General features: G+C 54.9%; 7 protein-coding genes across 7 annotated transcripts; 4 read left to right on the plus strand and 3 right to left on the minus strand.

Annotated features, from left to right (window-relative positions):
• Window positions 1-933: 933 nt before the first annotated feature.
• On the plus strand, window positions 934-2748 carry GLRG_10778 (acyl-CoA dehydrogenase domain-containing protein; the record flags this gene model as incomplete). The annotated part of the gene is made up of 4 exons (XM_008101463.1): window positions 934-1048; window positions 1104-1381; window positions 1447-2185; window positions 2255-2748. The coding sequence occupies 4 exons, from the start codon at window positions 934-936 to the stop codon at window positions 2746-2748; spliced, it is 1626 nt and encodes a 541-aa protein (XP_008099654.1).
• Window positions 2749-4022: 1274 nt separating this feature from the next.
• GLRG_10779 (uncharacterized protein) lies at window positions 4023-4873 on the plus strand (the record flags this gene model as incomplete). Its single annotated transcript, XM_008101464.1, has 2 exons — window positions 4023-4355; window positions 4604-4873. The coding sequence occupies 2 exons, from the start codon at window positions 4023-4025 to the stop codon at window positions 4871-4873; spliced, it is 603 nt and encodes a 200-aa protein (XP_008099655.1).
• Window positions 4874-5731: 858 nt separating this feature from the next.
• On the minus strand, window positions 5732-7857 carry GLRG_10780 (CFEM domain-containing protein; the record flags this gene model as incomplete). The annotated part of the gene is made up of 9 exons (XM_008101465.1): window positions 5732-5813; window positions 5920-6268; window positions 6347-6414; window positions 6480-6862; window positions 6964-7031; window positions 7096-7132; window positions 7222-7406; window positions 7523-7658; window positions 7744-7857. 9 exons carry the CDS (start codon window positions 7855-7857, stop codon window positions 5732-5734), a joined length of 1422 nt encoding a protein of 473 aa, XP_008099656.1.
• A 2053-nt stretch (window positions 7858-9910) lies between these two features.
• On the minus strand, window positions 9911-10853 carry GLRG_10781 (glucose-dependent insulinotropic receptor; the record flags this gene model as incomplete). Its single annotated transcript, XM_008101466.1, has 2 exons — window positions 9911-10698; window positions 10790-10853. 2 exons carry the CDS (start codon window positions 10851-10853, stop codon window positions 9911-9913), a joined length of 852 nt encoding a protein of 283 aa, XP_008099657.1.
• Window positions 10854-12318: 1465 nt separating this feature from the next.
• Window positions 12319-13443, plus strand: GLRG_10782 (uncharacterized protein; the record flags this gene model as incomplete). The annotated part of the gene is made up of 5 exons (XM_008101467.1): window positions 12319-12547; window positions 12616-12738; window positions 12816-12940; window positions 13006-13090; window positions 13184-13443. 5 exons carry the CDS (start codon window positions 12319-12321, stop codon window positions 13441-13443), a joined length of 822 nt encoding a protein of 273 aa, XP_008099658.1.
• A 745-nt stretch (window positions 13444-14188) lies between these two features.
• GLRG_10783 (major facilitator superfamily transporter) lies at window positions 14189-15829 on the minus strand (the record flags this gene model as incomplete). Its single annotated transcript, XM_008101468.1, has 2 exons — window positions 14189-15571; window positions 15653-15829. The coding sequence occupies 2 exons, from the start codon at window positions 15827-15829 to the stop codon at window positions 14189-14191; spliced, it is 1560 nt and encodes a 519-aa protein (XP_008099659.1).
• A 1078-nt stretch (window positions 15830-16907) lies between these two features.
• GLRG_10784 (uncharacterized protein) lies at window positions 16908-17128 on the plus strand (the record flags this gene model as incomplete). Its single annotated transcript, XM_008101469.1, has 2 exons — window positions 16908-17053; window positions 17113-17128. 2 exons carry the CDS (start codon window positions 16908-16910, stop codon window positions 17126-17128), a joined length of 162 nt encoding a protein of 53 aa, XP_008099660.1.
• Between the last annotated feature and the right edge of the window lie 135 nt (window positions 17129-17263).

A 17263-nucleotide genomic window follows, 5' to 3' on the forward strand; every position in this document is an offset into this window, starting at 1 on the left:
CGCAGTAGGTATGCTGTATGTACGCTAGGCAGGTACCGGTAAACTGGCAGCTGCGACACGAGCATGGATGACAACACATGGGCACATGACACAAATTAGTGTGCAGAATCCAATCGTCCTGTTTTTTTGTTTTTGTTTTTTCCCTCCTTTTCCCCAAAGTCTAACGAATAGGTAGGTACAGCCTTCCACGGCTATTCACGGGGCTGTTGTCCCAAAACCAGCCATACATCCGAGCCAGAAGAGAGAGAGAGAGAGAGAGAGAAGAAAAAAAAGAAGAGAATAAACAAAGGTGCTTCGTGTCAATTGACGGTGACGGCCAAAGTGGACAAGTTCGCTGCAGATGTTTCCCTCTTCCCCCGCACCCACACACGATCGATCAGTCAGTCGCCTCTCTCTTTCTGGGGAAATCCCCAGCGAAGGAAGAAGGTCCCGCCTGGGGGTCTGGATGGATGCTGTAGACATACCAAGGTACTCTGTCATGTATTTTTGGCGCAAAAGGTACCCCAGACTGTCTTTCGGCTCCACCCCAGCTGGCTGCGGCTGTGTCCGTCCACGCATCCTGGGGGACTAAGCTTGGGGGGGGGAGGTACCTCTCCTGGTCACCTGCACCTGATCTTCACCCCCAGACGAGGAAAGGTACCTTTTCCTTTGAAAGCAAGCATGTGATTGTCTGGCATGTTCCCCCAGTTCCTTTGCCGACCATGGCCGTCGCGACTCGTTACTCCACCACACTTCCCCAGACAAGCCACCACTCGCGCACACCTCTTCCGGCCTCGACATCTTTTAAACATTCCTATCCCCCCTCGTCTTCCTTCCATTGAACTGTGTGTTCCTTGCTCCTTTCCTATCCTCCTGCCTCGGACAGTGCCTGCCCCTCCCAGCACATCGCATTGAATCCTACACACCCATACCCACACACACCCCGTAGTCACAATGTCCAAGACCTTCTCGACCAGCGACGTCGCGGCGCACAACAAGCCCGAGGACTTATACATCATCGTCGACGAGGACGTCTACGACCTCACAAAGTTCCAGGATGACCACCCTGGTGCGTTCGCAATCTTACGTCTTCCCCTGCCTATCCCGTTTCTAATTCATTCCAGGCGGCAAGAAGATTCTCCAGCGCGTCGCCGGCAAGGACGCCTCCAAGCAGTTCTGGAAGTACCACAATGAGGGCATCCTGAAGAAGTACAAGGCCAAGCTCCAGGTCGGCTCCCTCGACAGCAAGGCCCAGCCCGTCGAGGCCGCCCCCGCCGCCTCCGCTCCCGTTCCCAAGAAAGCTGCCTCCAAGAAGGCCGTCGCCAGCAGCACTGAGGAGTCCGAGCCCATGGACCCCTTTGGCGATATGGTTCCCTACGCCGACCCCAATTGGTACCAGGCCGTAAGTCCGACTCCCGGAGACCTTTTCTTTCCAGGAAGCAAAAGCCTCTCTGACTCATTCTCCAGTACCACACTCCCTATTACAATGAGACTCATGCTGCCCTGCGCGCCGAGATCCGCGAGTGGGTCGAGAACAACGTCGAGCCCTATGTCACCGAGTGGGACGAGAAGAAGGAGGTCGACCCCTCCATCTACAAGCAGATGGGCGAGCGCGGCTACCTGGCTGGTCTGCTCGGTGTCCACTACCCGACACAGTACACCAAGAACACCGTCGCCTCAGTCGACCCTAAGGACTGGGACCTCTTCCACGAGATGCTGCTGACCGACGAGCTGTCCCGCGCCGCATCCGGTGGTTTCGTCTGGAACGTCATTGGCGGTTTCGGCATCGGCTGCCCGCCTCTGGTCAAGTTCGGCCAGAAGGCCCTCGTCGACCGCATCCTGCCCGGCATTCTCGACGGCGACAAGCGCATCTGCTTGGCCATTACCGAGCCCGATGCCGGCTCTGACGTTGCTAACCTGACGTGCGAAGCCAAGCTCAGCGAGGATGGCAAGCATTTCATCGTCAACGGCGAGAAGAAGTGGATTACCAACGGCATCTGGTGCGACTACTTCACCACCGCCGTGCGGACGGGCGGCGAGGGCATGAACGGTGTCAGCTTGCTGCTTATCGAGAGAGGCCCAGGTGTCACGACAAGGCGCATGGACTGCCAGGGTGTCTGGTCCAGCGGCACCACCTACATCACCTTTGAGGATGTCAAGGTGCCTGTCGAGAACCTACTCGGCAAGAAGAACCAGGGTTTCCGAGGTATGCCCTTTCTTTTCCCCTTCCAACCCGCTTCACGTGTGTCCATGCACAGCTGCTAACTTTCTCCAGTTATCATGACCAACTTCAACCACGAGCGCATCGGCATCATCATCCAGTGCATCCGCTTCTCCCGTGTCTGCTACGAGGAGTCCGTCAAGTACGCCAACAAGCGTCGTACCTTTGGCAAGAAACTCATCGAGCACCCCGTCATTCGTCTCAAGCTCGCGCACATGGCGCGCCAGATCGAGGCCTCGTACGCGTGGCTCGAGAATCTCATCTATCAGTGCGAGAAGATGGGAGATACCGAGGCCATGCTCAAGCTTGGCGGTGCTATTGCCAGTCTCAAGGCCCAAGCCACCGTCACCTTTGAGTTCTGCGCTCGCGAAGCCTCCCAGATCTTCGGTGGCCTGTCATACTCGCGCGGCGGCCAAGGTGGCAAGGTCGAGAGACTGTACCGCGATGTGCGTGCGTACGCCATCCCTGGAGGCAGTGAGGAGATTATGCTCGACCTGAGCATCAGGCAGAGCATGCGTGTGCACAAGGCTCTCGGCATGAAGCTGTAAGGTGTAAGGTGGAACTCGATGGCGAGAGCGGAGGGGGGACTGGAAGGTCAAAGGCTATCATGTCATGTATGAATAACCCAGCTTGGATATGTTTCATTTGTCGGGGCGTTTTGCATGGTGGCAAAACCGGGATCAGAGTCCTGAGCAACACAAGACTCATCATCATATAAAACATCTCATCGCATTTACTATGCCGTCTGCTCCTTCCAATGCCGAATGTCGTTGTTCTTGGCTAATACCCCCCCACCCCTTCCCACTCTTCCCTGGCTTACAACTCCGTTCTGGTCTACAAATACGTGTAAGTCGAATTCACGACAACCCTCTGTGCGAAGCTCGGTTATAGGTGGCGACTCCGCTTGACTATCGAGAGGAACCTTCCAAGCGTTGCATGTTCTCTTTGCTTGGTCAAGCGAGAACCACTTTGATCCGCCAAGATGCAAGAGATGCCCCATCTCGCACACAGAGTGATGCCTCCATTAGGAGACTCGGGAATCACTCCGCAATCGGGCTACCATGTCGGATCTTCAGGAATGCAGGTGTCTCCCATCCTCGATCCGTTTCGCTGTGAACGGTTGCCGAGGACAAGGTTCCAGGACTACTAACATTCCTTTCATCCTCGTAAGCCTCTTCGCGCGGTGTCTTAGCCTTGAACGGCCCTTGACTTATCCGGATCCAAAGTTGGTTGGTCAATTTCCTTGATGTGTCCAAACACAGCTTACGTCAGTCCAACCGGAACTGGGCCCGTTTCCCTTTTTTCAGGTACGATGCCTTAATATGTTACCGTAACCATATCCGTCGCGTTGCCTGTTGCTTTCAACCGTCCATCATGGTGCTACCAAAACGGTTCAAACAGAGAGAGCGCACGCGGAGCGCACACTGCCTGGCTGCCTGCCTTTCCAGCTATTAGCAGCACCTGAGCCTCGATAAAGCTGTTGGCTATTCATGACCTCACAGGGGAAGTCTTTTCATCTCGATTCTCACCTGTTGGTCATAGCCGTTCGCAGTAGCCGGTCTACTAAGACAAGGAGATATGACTGTCTGGACAACAACTAGATATATCAAGCCCGCTTGAGCCCGACCATCCTGACTCCGTTCACCTCGTTGTACAAACAGCAGCATAAGTCACTGCCCAGAAACCACGGCCTTTTCTTTCCGTCTCTCCGCTCTTGCATTTTACGTTCGCTTTTGTCCCTCTTTCTTGAACCTCTTTAGGGCTTTCGACGGCTCGCCCCCCAGCTGACGACACAGTCTCGTGTCTGTCGTCTGCCGTTGGGATGGTTTCGACTAACCTCATCCGCCTCATTACGAGCGCCGCGATTTTGGCCGGTGTGAATGGCCAGGTGGTAACCACCATCGCCATCACCACCATCACCCTTACTACCTTCACCACCGTGGGCTTGTCCAGCTCCCCCTCTTCGACTGCGGATCCATCTACCACCACGATCCCGAGTACGACACCACTGGGGGTCATTCCCATCACAATCAGAACTACAATCACCATCCTACTCCCCGGCCTGAACAGAACCTCGTCCAGTGTCGCCATCCTGCCCGCCTTCACCAGCCCCAACAACAACGTTACCATCACTTCTGTCTCCACGGTTCCCACAGTCAGCCCCCCTTCTTTGATAACCACCACTACATGTAACTTCAACGGGACCTGCAGGGTCATTACCATACCCGTCGTCATACCGTTGTCCAGCAGGGCAACGACCCTGACAGACTGCTACAACAGCATCTGCCGCCCCGTCACGACATTTACCTATCCCGTCCCCCCGGACGAGTTTATTCTAACGCGCTGCAACTTTAACGGCACCTGCTCGACTGTCACTCGCAATAATACCCCCATTGCCACCAGTATACCCTTGCTGTCCGCCTCTTCCAGCCGCTCCAGCGGTATCCGAACCAACACCACGTTGGCCGTCTCATCCTCCATCCGCGCCGGGACGTCGACGCTCTCCGTCACTGGAGGTCCCACACTTGTCACAAGGTCATCCGTAAACACAACAAATCGCTCCAGCAGCCGTTCCACCTTTTCCTCGAGCCGTTCCGCTGCCCCCTCAAGCCGCGCCACTGCCCCCTCGAGTCCTCCCCTGAGCATCTCCAGGCCTCCCTCGAACACACCTAGCCCTCCCTCTGCCACCACCGGCCCTGTGTTCACGTCCCCAACAGCCGTGGTGGTTGCCGGCGAGCCCGTCCTAAAACCATTTAGTGCGATGCCGCTGATGGGCCTTCTCGGTGCGGTTGCCGCTGGCATGGTTTTCATGTGATGGGACAACACGGCACGCGCCCGACTCTTGAAACTTCATGTTGTACAAGACAGATGGGCTATCTTCTCCTTTCCTTTTTCTCTCTCACTATTATCTTTGGGCATTCTTCAGAAATTCGGGGCTATCCCTTGGCCTGCTATAAAACTCTGCAGTATATCTCATAGATGGTGCAAGACCACTGTGACGAGCAGGGATTGTCGATTCATTCGAGTATAGAAGTGTTGAATGTCGTACTTGATTTTTGATACCTAATAGACATGAACCTACTTTAACGAACGCGGCTGCTTTCTACTGCCCATTTGTTTCATCCTGTGGTCTCGGCAAGGCCATAAGCCTCTCGAGTGATCAAACCCCCTTTGGCTTTGGGTCTCGGTTGCTGTTTTCCCGCCGGCACACGGAAGCCTTGGGAAGCCCTGTTGCCGTCGCCAAGGGAGAATTAAGAGGATGTGCGCTCAGATCGAGCTTCCCCGTTCCATCTGCCCGCTTAATAACTGATGAGACAGACTAGTGGTGGATAACGGCGGTTCCATACAGAGCAACGATCATCCACCCCTGCCAGTAATGGGAATCTTTGGCGTGTTCAAGTGGGGACCTGGAGTCGAGAGGGCATGCTTTAAGCAGTCATGGTATGTGTCAAGGAGATACTTGTACTAACACGGCATTGTGGGATGTCACCGAGAGCAAGAAGACGAGAAGATTTAACCATTTCATTTCATTCAGGAAACAGCGGCATCGACACGGGGGTTGGCACGCTTGTGCTGCCTGCCTCTCCCCTTGACCACGCCACTGTCGTTTCCACTGTGTTCGTCGAGTCATGTATGTGCATACTTTGTCCGAGCGCTGGACCAAATGCCCCTGCCATCCTCCACCCACCGCCTATCTCATTACTGGGGTTCCGGCTTACACTTCGCCGTAACGCGCTGGCACAGCTGAGGGGTCTTTGGATTCTACCAGGCTCGCGGCGCTGGTGCTCCGCATGTCGCGGAGGGAGACGTTGGTGTTGAGGTCTGCCGCTATGCGCGATAGCCAGGACTGCTTCCCGGATTGCTTCCTGGAGTAGTCTGACGGCGGCGACGGCGGCGTGCTCTCGGGGGTCGACTCATTTGATGAGCCGTACTTGGACTTGACACCCGTGATTTCGGCCAAGGTCGGGACCATCCAGTTCCAGACCTGGCGCGTGGAAGGGAAGCAGGCCACGCAGGCTCCCGTGGCGAGCTCGACGTGGGACCAGATGGCGGCTTCGTATGTGTTGACTGGAATACGGCGGTTTGGTCAGAATCTCCCGGCGGGACAAGAGCGTGATCTGTTGCATGAGAAAGGGCCAAACATACCTGTGGGGTTGTCAGATGCAGCGAAGACGGTGAGAGATTTGACACGGTAAGCGCCGACGGCCGTGAGGCTATTGTCGTTGGTTAGCAACAGAGAGAGGGGGGAGGGGAGTTCGTCGTGGTCGTTCGTGCTTACAAGATACCGGTGCTGAAGACGAGTAACACGGCAATCTTCTTCCTGGGGCTCATGTTCAGGCCCCAGATCTGCGACGCCAGGAGAACGAGCAAGACGACGTCGAACGTGAGCTGGAGGACGCTGTGGGAGACGGACGCGGCGTGCATATTGATGCAGTGGCCCTCCATCTCCCCCGACCAGCCTTGCCAGAAGAAGCTGATGGGCTTGCAAATAAAGGTGGCCGGGCCTATGTAGACAATCCAGAGCGCGCCGTTGAACGCCAGCGTGCCCCACAGGACCTTCCTGATCTTTGTGTCGGGGAAGATGCGTAGGTACAGCAGGATGATGGAGCCCTTGATGAGCGACAGGCAGGTCGCGTAGAGCAGGTTGAATATGTATACGATCTGTTTCCGGTCTTCTTGTCAGCCTCTCTGGCTGATGTATACAACGGGGGCTGAGGGAGGATATCGGAACATCGGACGGGGGAGGAGCAGGATGGTCTTACCAGAAGAACCTTGGTGATCTGGTCGGGAGTAAGCGTCCACGTGTCTCTCCCTGAGCCGGCTTCCGTGACTACACAAAGACGCATGTTAGTCTTCTGGTGCATAGACTGGACCACAGCCGACTTGGAACTTACTGTAATAGTTTCCTGGCAGAAACGCCGCGAGGACAATCTGAGAGGAGACGGTTAGCCGTTTTCGAGCGGTATTAGGCGGGCTCTCTGCCACCGGAAGTGAGGAGGGATTAGGGGGGCAGGCCATACATAGGCAAACACGAAGGTCGTGTCGTCCCAGCCCCAGGTCGAGAGCTGCAAGTATTTGCTGACCATGCGCACGGTGAAGAAAAAGGTCGGAATGATGAAGAGGACGACGCGCAGCCACTCGAGGGTGCCGTCTGTCTCGGTCGACGACGGTGTTCCGCAGGCCGTCAGGGTCGTGTTCTTCGTCACTGCAGAAGAAAAGACAGATAACCAGCGGTTAGCAAAACTTCCAACACACACACACACATTGTCCCCTCTTTCTTCCTCGTTCGCGAGCTGTGTTTTCCTTTCCGTCACTACTCACCGAGCCCTTGCTTAACTGTGCAGTTTGCAATGACGCATTCCTCAACTAAGCTGTTGTAAGTCGTGTCGGCGCAGAGACACGTCTGGTTGCCGAAGCTGCAGTCGGATCGTCCTATCTCGTGCAAGATGCACGTAGCCTATGCGTGTGGTGTAAGCGGGGGTGCTCGTCCCCCCCTTGCGTGCCCCGGAAGCAGGCCCCTCGGGGTTTCTTTTTTCACTTACGGCGCAGCCCGGCAGGGCTGTGAGGTCTAACGGAGTCACCGGCGACGCGCATGCCAAGCTCGCCAGCCCAAGGAGGCTGGCGAACAGGGCGAGGAACCGAATTGGTGCGGCCATGCCCAAGAAACAAAAAGGGCGCGGTATCACCTGAGTCGTTTGTGGGGGGTTTTCTCTCTACACTCTCATGCTATGTGGGATGAGGCGGAAGGGGGGAGGGGGCAACTAAGCCAACGGACGAAGCAAGACTTATATGAAATCGAGGCCTGGTCCATTAATCAAAGAGTCTGAGAATTACCACCACCACACACGCCCGTCATTGCCGGGACCCGAGAGGCGTTTCGCAGACAAATACTCCGTATGTCATGTGGGATGCGAGGATGCTACATATCGTACATGGGTTGTGAATCGCGTTACTAAGTAATCGGCGACTACTAGTTAGCAACATTCGGAGTCCACGGGTTAATTGTGGTGCAGACTTGGCTAGGATCATGATCAGTTCGTGGAGCTGGCTGCAGTGTCGTGACAGAAAACGGGTCCAACTAACTGAGCAATCGTACTCACAGACCCCGCGCACGGGCGAGTTCCCCGCTGCAATGCATCTTCATCCTGGAATTCTTCTACATCGGACTTCTTCAGCATCGGACTTCTCAGGGACCACAGTAGAAGGCGATGGTGGGGAAGGGGCCGGGGAGGTTGCAGACTATCTTCTTCATCAGATCCCCCCCCCTCCGGCAGGATCCGACAGAAGGAGGGGCAAACTATATCTACCCTGTACATGCTAGGCGGCAGTATGTAGAACTTGAGAGATTCGACAACTACTAAGGCAAAAGATGGCCAACGTTGTAAAGCAATCGGAGTTTCCTATAGGCGTCAGGCCTACTGGAGAAGGCAATAGGGCCAGTGGGTTCTAGATCTAACTACCTAGATGCAGGACGGAGTATTCAGAACCAAGATATCGATGCTTCACCAACGGCCGCTCGGACTGTGATGGCGCACACAGAGCCCACTCTAATGCTTTGACACGGCGTTCCCTGGCACGAACCTTGGTACTGGGGCGCTTGTAGGACCGTGTGACGATGGTGGGGGAGCTGAGGAGTGGTGGGTGGGTTGGTGATGGCCGAACGGCCTACCTCTTAGAGTCTTTGTGGCCACCGCCGCGCGGGTAAGTCTTCGGACTTAGTGTCGATCCCATTCTCAGGGTCAAGCTTTGACCTCTTCCTTTTTCCTGCTTTGGGTGAGCTGAAGGATCGGGGACCCATCGCCCAGGTTCAGGGTTCATGTGACGATCGTTCGTTCGCTCGTAGCACATACTTGACAGGTGCAATACCCTCTTCCGGCATCTCACAACCAACTGAAGGCGGAACAATACCGATAATGTCGACGTCTTTCCGGCCCATGCACTCGGCGGCATCCGATGAGGAGAAGGATGCCGTGTACGGAGAATACCGGGAATAATCGTTACTACGCAGTGACACACACCGGGGTTATCAGGCAACGTGGGGGGCTGGGGAACCTGCAAACACAATGTACATAGTACATAGTAAAAGCCTCTATGTAAACCCACATGGCAAAGCGGTTTGCTCGACGCTGATTAGTCGGAGAAGTGGCTGTTCAACCCTCGGAATATTGAGCGTCGCCTCCACCGCCGACGCCGCAATTGTAGATATACTCCGTCTACTATCACTTCTACTACGTAAGCTGCCATCCTGCGGGACGCGATGCCGTCTAATATGTGCGCGGTGGTCTGAAACATCATGTACGTCCCCGAAACCTGATCTATTTCATAGTGTGTTAAACGAGTGAGAGATTCTTGCAAGGCCTATCCAAATGAGTGTGCCAAAGATGAAATACAGTCAGTCTAGTCACCAGACCCCCACCCCCTCCCCCTCGCCTAGCGGGTGTGAACCAGGTACAAAATAGCCCGCCCTCCCACGCGTCTCACCCGTCCTATCATTCGCTTTCATCTTGAGAAAGCCATGTTTGTGCGTCCACACGAGCTACTGTTGACTTTGCCAAGTTGACCGAGCTAGTCACAGTTCCGTATTCCTCAACCGCCGATGGAAGTTCATGTTGGCCTCTTGGCAGCAAATACCACAGGCAACAATGAACTGCCTTGTATAAGGGATGGCTTAATGGAATCCGTGCGGCGGTCAGTACTCACTTGGTACATTTAGTCGGTGACGTAGAGGGTGGCAGCGTCCGCGTCAGAGCGCTTCTTCTTGTCGGCAACGTAAAGAGTAGCGGCATCGGCGTCAGAACGCTTGTCAGCTACGTAGAGGGTGGCGGCATCGGCGTCAGAGCGCTTCTTCTTGTCGGCAACGTAAAGAGTGGCAGCGTCCGCGTCAGAGCGCTTCTTCTTGTCGGCAACGTAAAGAGTAGCGGCATCGGCGTCAGAACGCTTGTCGGCGACATAGAGGGTGGCGGCATCGGCGTCAGAGCGCTTCTTCTTGTCAGCCACATAAAGAGTAGCAGCGTCAGCGTCAGAGCGCTTGTCGGCAACATAAAGAGTAGCAGCGTCAGCGTCAGAGCGCTTGTCGGCAACATAAAGAGTAGCAGCGTCTGCGTCTGAGCGTTTGTCAGCGACGTAGAGGGTTGCGGCATCAGCATCAGAGCGCTTGTCAGCTACGTAGAGAGTGGCGGCGTCTGCGTCAGACCGCTTGTCGGCAACGTAGAGAGTAGCGGCATCAGCATCAGACCGCTTGTCGGCAACGTAGAGGGTTGCGGCATCGGCATCAGACCGCTTGTCGGCGACATAGAGGGTTGCGGCGTCTGCGTCAGACCGCTTGTCGGCAACGTAGAGAGTAGCGGCATCAGCATCAGACCGCTTGTCGGCGACGTAGAGGGTTGCGGCATCGGCATCAGACCGCTTGTCGGCAACGTAAAGGGTAGCGGCATCAGCATCGGAGCGCTTGTCAGCGACATAGAGGGTTGCAGCATCGGCGTCAGAGCGCTTGTCGGCTATAAGATGAAAGGTTTTGTTAGAGATTTGATACGTGAACCATGCCCTCGTAGTACCCAACGAGATTCGGGAGCTGGAACTATGTCTTACCACCAGTAGGCGCGGCAATCGAAGTGCCCGCAAGGATCAGGGTAAGAAGAGCGACCTTCTGCATTTTGGCGTTTGGGAGGTTGGATAGGCTAGAAGTTGCAAAGGGGCTGTGTTGGTTACTTCGACTGCTCGTCTAGGGTCTGGTGTTCTTTGTGCTTGCTCTGGACTGAGTGGCTGATGGTTGCTGCTGGAACTCTAGACAACATGACCCATCGTGAACCGATTCTTTATGTATTATCATGAGATGAACCGACTTCGCTGTGCTCGAGCTTGCCATCTCCAATCGCGGTTTCAGTATACCACTGGGGCCTGTTCCGCAGAGAGACTAACCGGATGGACTGGCCGACTCTCTGTCACTCTTGCTATGTTACCTCTCCTCTCGTGAGAACAGAATGAGATGCTGGCTCTCGGAGCACATTGACACCTCGAATCCTTTCACCAAGACGCAGAGTCATTCAGAGGTGACAATGACAATACATTGCTGGCTCGCGCGCTCACGGCCATCAGTAGTCAACGAAGCATGTTGGCTTGTGGAGTGAGTGTAATGTATTGGTGATTTCAGTAAGCAAAATCATAACTGAAAGTGTCGTCACGGCACACGTGTAAGCCCTCCAGAGACCTGATTTGTGGGAAGCCACGTTCGAAGACGGTGATGGTAATACTGTCACTGCAGAAACGTCCTCGGGAATTACCCTCTCCTCGACTTTCTGGAACGCCTAGTTGCAGCCATGGTGCCTAAGCAAGTAGAAACTTTGCGTACATCCAGTTCACAGGAAACACTAGTATACGACTGGTGGGGCCGCAAAAACGCGGGTGAGGATCGTTACCAACTACACAGCGGCGAGCACTCTAACAGCCTAATGACTAAGATATCGCAATGAAGCCCCAGTAAGCCAATGCAGCGATACTACACTCGGGGTTGCTTAGTCGTTTCCGTGGCTATTTGCACATTCCCCGTTCGCCCTGTCACCAGTTGGTCTGTCGTGTCATCGCTTGATGACCAAGTCTGGCAGTAAACCAATATCGTATAGCCTAATTCTGCCGCTGGCTGTATTGTTGTGCCAACCTTTAGTGCCGAATATAGGCGTGGCAGTCGATGAAATGCAGCATCATAATTGGTTGGGCGATCGTAATCGGCGTGTCCGGCCCACCGATGGATTGCTGCAAGGTCAGCGAGCAAGCTCCTCGTCCAACTCAGGGATGATGACAGTGACATTGCAGAAAACCGGCAGATGGTCTCTAGAGACAATATTGACCTGTTTGTTTCCAGAGTGGCTTATGGAGTAAGCGGCTAGTCACACCATGCAGCTCCCGCGTGTCCCGGAAGTTCGGCAACATCTGTAATTCCATACTCGCATCCACGTGTAAGCCGGCGACTCTTCGGGGTCCCGGACGGCGCGCAGGGCCCGCTTGAATCTCTCAGAACTTATACGGTTTCTACTACCAAACAAGTCCTATCTTCTTCTCCCGCACCTCCTGCAAATTTCGACCACAAGCCGGTGATGAAGCCGGAACAAGATTACGCCCAAATGGGCGGTCCAAAGCACGGCGGGGGCGACGACAGCGACGACGCGACTGACCGGCTCCTGAACGCGCGCGAGAAGAACTCACGCTGGGAGCGCCCGGTCCCGTGGTACCAGCAAAAGCGGGCCGTGGTGGGCTACGCCGCCGTCTTGATCGTTCAGCTGGTCGTCGCCGTCGGCTTGGCCGTGCTGCTCGGCCGGACTCGAGCTGAGCTACGCGGCCAGATCCTGTACTGTGAGTTCTCTTCTCGCCGCCTCCCTCGGTTTCTGAGTGTCTGTCTGACCTGTTGCTGCTATGATAAGCGCCTGCGAATGAGGCCATCGACTGGAGCGTGCAGGAGTTCAACTCGGGCAACGGCCTGCACGGCGACTATATCGGCCCGCCGCGGCCGGCGCTGGAGAAGGCGTGGGCAGAGCTCCTGGGGCGTAAGTACCTATTAGACTCACGAATGTCGCCACTGCAGGTCGCAGAGCTATGTCCGCTAATTATTTCAAATGCCCAGCAATGAACCTCAGATTGAGTCGGGAAACCATAGTCAAGTATCATCGCGAGGGCGAGGCGGTGGCCCTGAGTGATGGTACCGGCTACGCGGGGAGCTTGAATGTCTACCATGAGTTGCACTGCGTGGTGAGTAGATCTCGCAAACAGTGCGGTGCCTAACTTGACATTGTACCTAACGATGACCGTCTCAGAGATGGCTACATAAGTATGTATGGAACGATATGTACTGGCCCGATGCAGACGCGGAGACGAAGAGAAAGAACAGGTCGCACAGCGGTAAGTTCAGCCACTGTCCCTCCTCCCCCTTTCCTCCCCTGGAGCCACATATGGCACGGATTCTGATCACACAAACCTGCTTGGCGGATATAGATCATTGCCTCAACACGCTACGCATGTTCGCCATGTGCCACGGCGACGTGGGACCCGTCATTTACAGCTGGCAGCCGGGGATTCTCAAGCCCGGCGCCAACGGGACGGCGCACCAGTGCGTTGACTGGTCGCGGCTCTCGCATTGGGCCAGTGAGAGGGCCATTGACATCTACGAGCCTGGCCTGATCGTCAATCCAGAGCTTGGTACGTATAGAAATCTCAGCATCTCAATGATCTTGCAGGGCCGTACCTCTAACTAGGACTTTGTGTTACAGGCGTGGTGTATCCGCATGGTGGAGATGCGGCGGAAGACCTGCATGGGCCCTGAAAACATCGAGGAGATGTAGGACGACCTTGTCTGGAGAGGATGCTAGCGGCGCTGAGATTTGTTGTTGTTTCTTTGCGCCATGCATACCCTCGTGGTGGTGTGAGTGTAAAATAATACCCTCTGGTTGCAGGGATACCTATCAAACAATACAGTGTATATCCATAATGTCGAAGAAACTTTAAATCTAGAACTGCGGTTAAACTACTTCAGAACTAAACCAACGCCCGCCAGTCATATCCACTACAGGATAATACATACATATTGGCTGGTAATATAGTTAACAGCAGATGAAAGGCTTGAGAACGGAGACTGGAATTTTGGACTCTAAAAGCTTGACGCTATATCGACCTTGAGATGACCGTAATGGTCAAAGCTAGAAATGGGGCAAAGATCAACATGGTAGGTTATCACGGGCACCGTAATATATCAAGGTTAGACAGGCTCTTCTGGTTGCGAAGGGGTCTTGCGACCAAGCAACCGTCTTTGCTGATTTCCTGTTTCCGTTTTGTGTCTCGTTTTGTCTCACTACCACGCTGTCGTAATCGCTTCACCGACGCTATTTGTCACAGGATATATAAGGCGTTAATTACTGCCCGTAATTAACGGCGTCGTTTTTGCGACACTATTTCATATCTGGCCACTGAGACTACTGCACACCACAAGTACTACACCCTGCCTCACCACTGCGGCTTTCCCATGGCCCTCAATTTGGCGCCGTACCGCCACAGGAGAAAGGGGGCAGGCCATCCGATAACGACAAAGGTCAGAGCCAAAATGCTGTTTCCCCAGCCATACCCCAGCGTCTGGTACATGATGGGGGCGAAAATTGGGAAGGCGAAGCCAGCAATGCTGCGCAGGAATTGCGCCGCAGCCGACGCTGAGGCTACGTACTTGCGAAACGACTCAATCACATACGCCTGCATGGCCTGCGTATTGAGGATGATGCCGCAGCCGAAGATGCCAATACCGATATCAGGCACGATCCAATGAGTGTGGCGCTCGGCAGTCCACCCGTAGAGTAGGAGACCTAGGGGAATCAGAACGGCGCCGGGAATCATAAGCGGGACCCGGTACTCGGGCGCCGTGTTCTCGCCAGACCGCGCCTTGAGGTACCGCCATAGACGATCCATGACCTTGCCGCCTACTTGTGCAGCAATCGTATACCCGATGACCAAGGCGATGTAGTGAAACCCACTTTGGGACTCGGTCTGGCCGTATCGACGAATCCACAGCGTGGCAAACGTCGACAGTACGATATACAGAATGCCAAAGTTGTAGGCAAGAAAGATGGCTACAACCTGTAGAATCGGCTGTGTGAGAAGAAGCCGCAGCGGCCGCATGAGGGAACGCGACAGCTTGACACCCAAGCCTTGGGACTCGCTACCGGCATCTGTAAAGTAGGGCTTTCCCGTACCTTTCCTGAGTTTGGAAGCCTGTCTCGACAGGAGAATGGGCTCGTACGTTTCCGAGAGGATGAACACGCCGATAATCACCAAGACGGCATCATAGATGGAGAGAATCCAAAACGTCCATCGCCAGCCGATGGACTGCGTGACGGCGCCTCCGATGATGGGACCTATGGCGGGCCCGAGAAGCGGGATAAAGGTGGCGATGGCGTACGACTTTCCACGCTCGTCCGGCACCCAGCAGTCGGAGAGCACGGGCTGCGTCACGGCGAACTCGGCGCTGGCGCCAATGCCGGAGAGAACACGGCTCGCAATCAAGAGGCCCGGAGAGCGACTGAACCCGGCGACGGTGTTCCACAGGATGTAGAAGCAGCTGGAAAGGATCCAGACAGGGCGGCGGCCGAAGACCTCAGCGAGGGGCGAGAGGACCATGGGGCCGAAGGCGAAGGCCAGGATGAAGATGGAGAGGAAAATCTGCGTCTCTTCCTCGTCGGTGCCGAAGTCTTGAGCGATGGCGTGGAGCGATGGTGCAAGCATGGCGCCGGACATGAGGGTGACGAGCCCGCCGTTGGAGAGCAAGATGGTGATGGCCCATTTGCGCGAACGTGGCCAATTGAAGGGGTGGCGCGGATCAGCATCGCCATCCCACTTGACCTAAATGGACGACGGTCAATAAACTATCGAAGTAAATGTCGGAGTTGAGAAAAGGAAGGGAAGAGTAGCGTGGGATCGCACCAAAAGCGAGTCGGCTGCGTCGACCTCGACCTCAACAGCCGGGCTGCCTTCCTGCTTGACGTCGGAAACTGGCAGAGCAGTGAGAGCATCGGCAGCATCCTTCTCGCCATTTTCGTCCTGGGGGCTCATTTCGTCAGGCCTGGAATCCTTCCCGCCCTTTCCGTCACGGGAGCTCATTGCGTCAGGTCTGGAATCCTTCCCGTCTTTGTCGTCCTGGGGGCTCATAGCATCAAAGGATGTCTAGAGGCTGCACTAACAATGGCGATGTCTCAACGGGGAGTGGCGTCGAGTCGGGTTTCTCTTTGCCCGCTTATAACAGCACTAAGCGGATCGGGGGGTGGAGTGGGACAGAGAGACGACCTGCTTTTGTGCCCGACGGGGGAAACTCGCAATGGTGTGCTTGTTCACTTGTATAGAACGAGAGAGTCTGGCCAGAGACGGGCCGGGGTAGGTAGTCTGAAGGATCGCAAGCTACAAAAGTACGCGAACCACAATCAAATGATGAGCGGGAGGGGGCGGATAAGAATACGGGGTTACGCAAGGCTGTGTGAGTGAAAGAAAAGCTCGCCTTATGGGTACTTACGCAGCCCGCAGATGCGAGACGTCACCAGAAAGGCAGGTAGGTTTCCATCACATTCTCACAACATTACATTGCATGTTCCACCGCCTACACGTGAATCCATTCTACCCGATCAGTACTAGCACCTGGACATACTCTCGGGTGTACTTGTACAAGCAATGGTTGGTAAGGTGGCTCTCACGTCAGCTGATTATGAAACAGCCTCTCGCGCAATGTCTCCAAGCCCACCGGCGAGAGATTTAACCCCCACGGGGCGAAATATAGCACGGCTCAGCGGCTCGGTTCGGTAACTACACAGTGGCGTAGTGGCGAACCCGTCTTTTCTAAGACTTGTGACGATTACAGTGCTATGCCGTTATCGTTTGAAGTCCAATAAGATGTTCAGTCGTATAACTCATGGAACTTGAGCCCCACTCTGGATATCCTAATAGGCAATCATACACACTCTTTAGTAAGCGCGGCCAGTTGGTAAACACAAAGGAAACCCCACCGGTTATAGTAAGCTTTGGAGGCGTTATTGGCACTGCTTTGCCAAGAAGCTTAGAAGGCTTGTTCCGATTTAGCGTTTCTCGGTCTCGGCGGATAGAATCTTGTTGCTTACCTCAATCCGTCCTATATCTTCCCCAAGTAAGCCTCCCCCGCCTCCAAACAAGCCTTTTGGTCGAGCCGAACCTCATGGAGGGCATCGACGAACAGTCCACCACAGCAGAGCTGGTGGTATCGAGAGAGGATAGGCAGCGGACGCGGAACAGACTGGCCCAGCGAAGACATCGTGAACGTGAGCACACACTGAGTTCTACCTGCTTGCTCCCCGAGGTCATGTAGGAACCCAACATTATACTGACCCAGGCTGACTGACGCTGTGAGATAATGCCAACAGGCAAACGATTTGGTGACGGCCGAAAGCATGACAGTCATGTCAGTCATGACAGAAATTCAGGCTCGCAATCCACGAGCGCCGAAAATGATAATCATGAAATGTCATCAAATCCGACACTCCCTACGCCTCCGTCCCATAATGCCTTTCCCAC

Source organism: Colletotrichum graminicola, assembly GCF_000149035.1.
Source record: "Colletotrichum graminicola M1.001 genomic scaffold supercont1.67, whole genome shotgun sequence".
NCBI classification, from domain to species: Eukaryota; Fungi; Ascomycota; class Sordariomycetes; order Glomerellales; family Glomerellaceae; genus Colletotrichum; species Colletotrichum graminicola.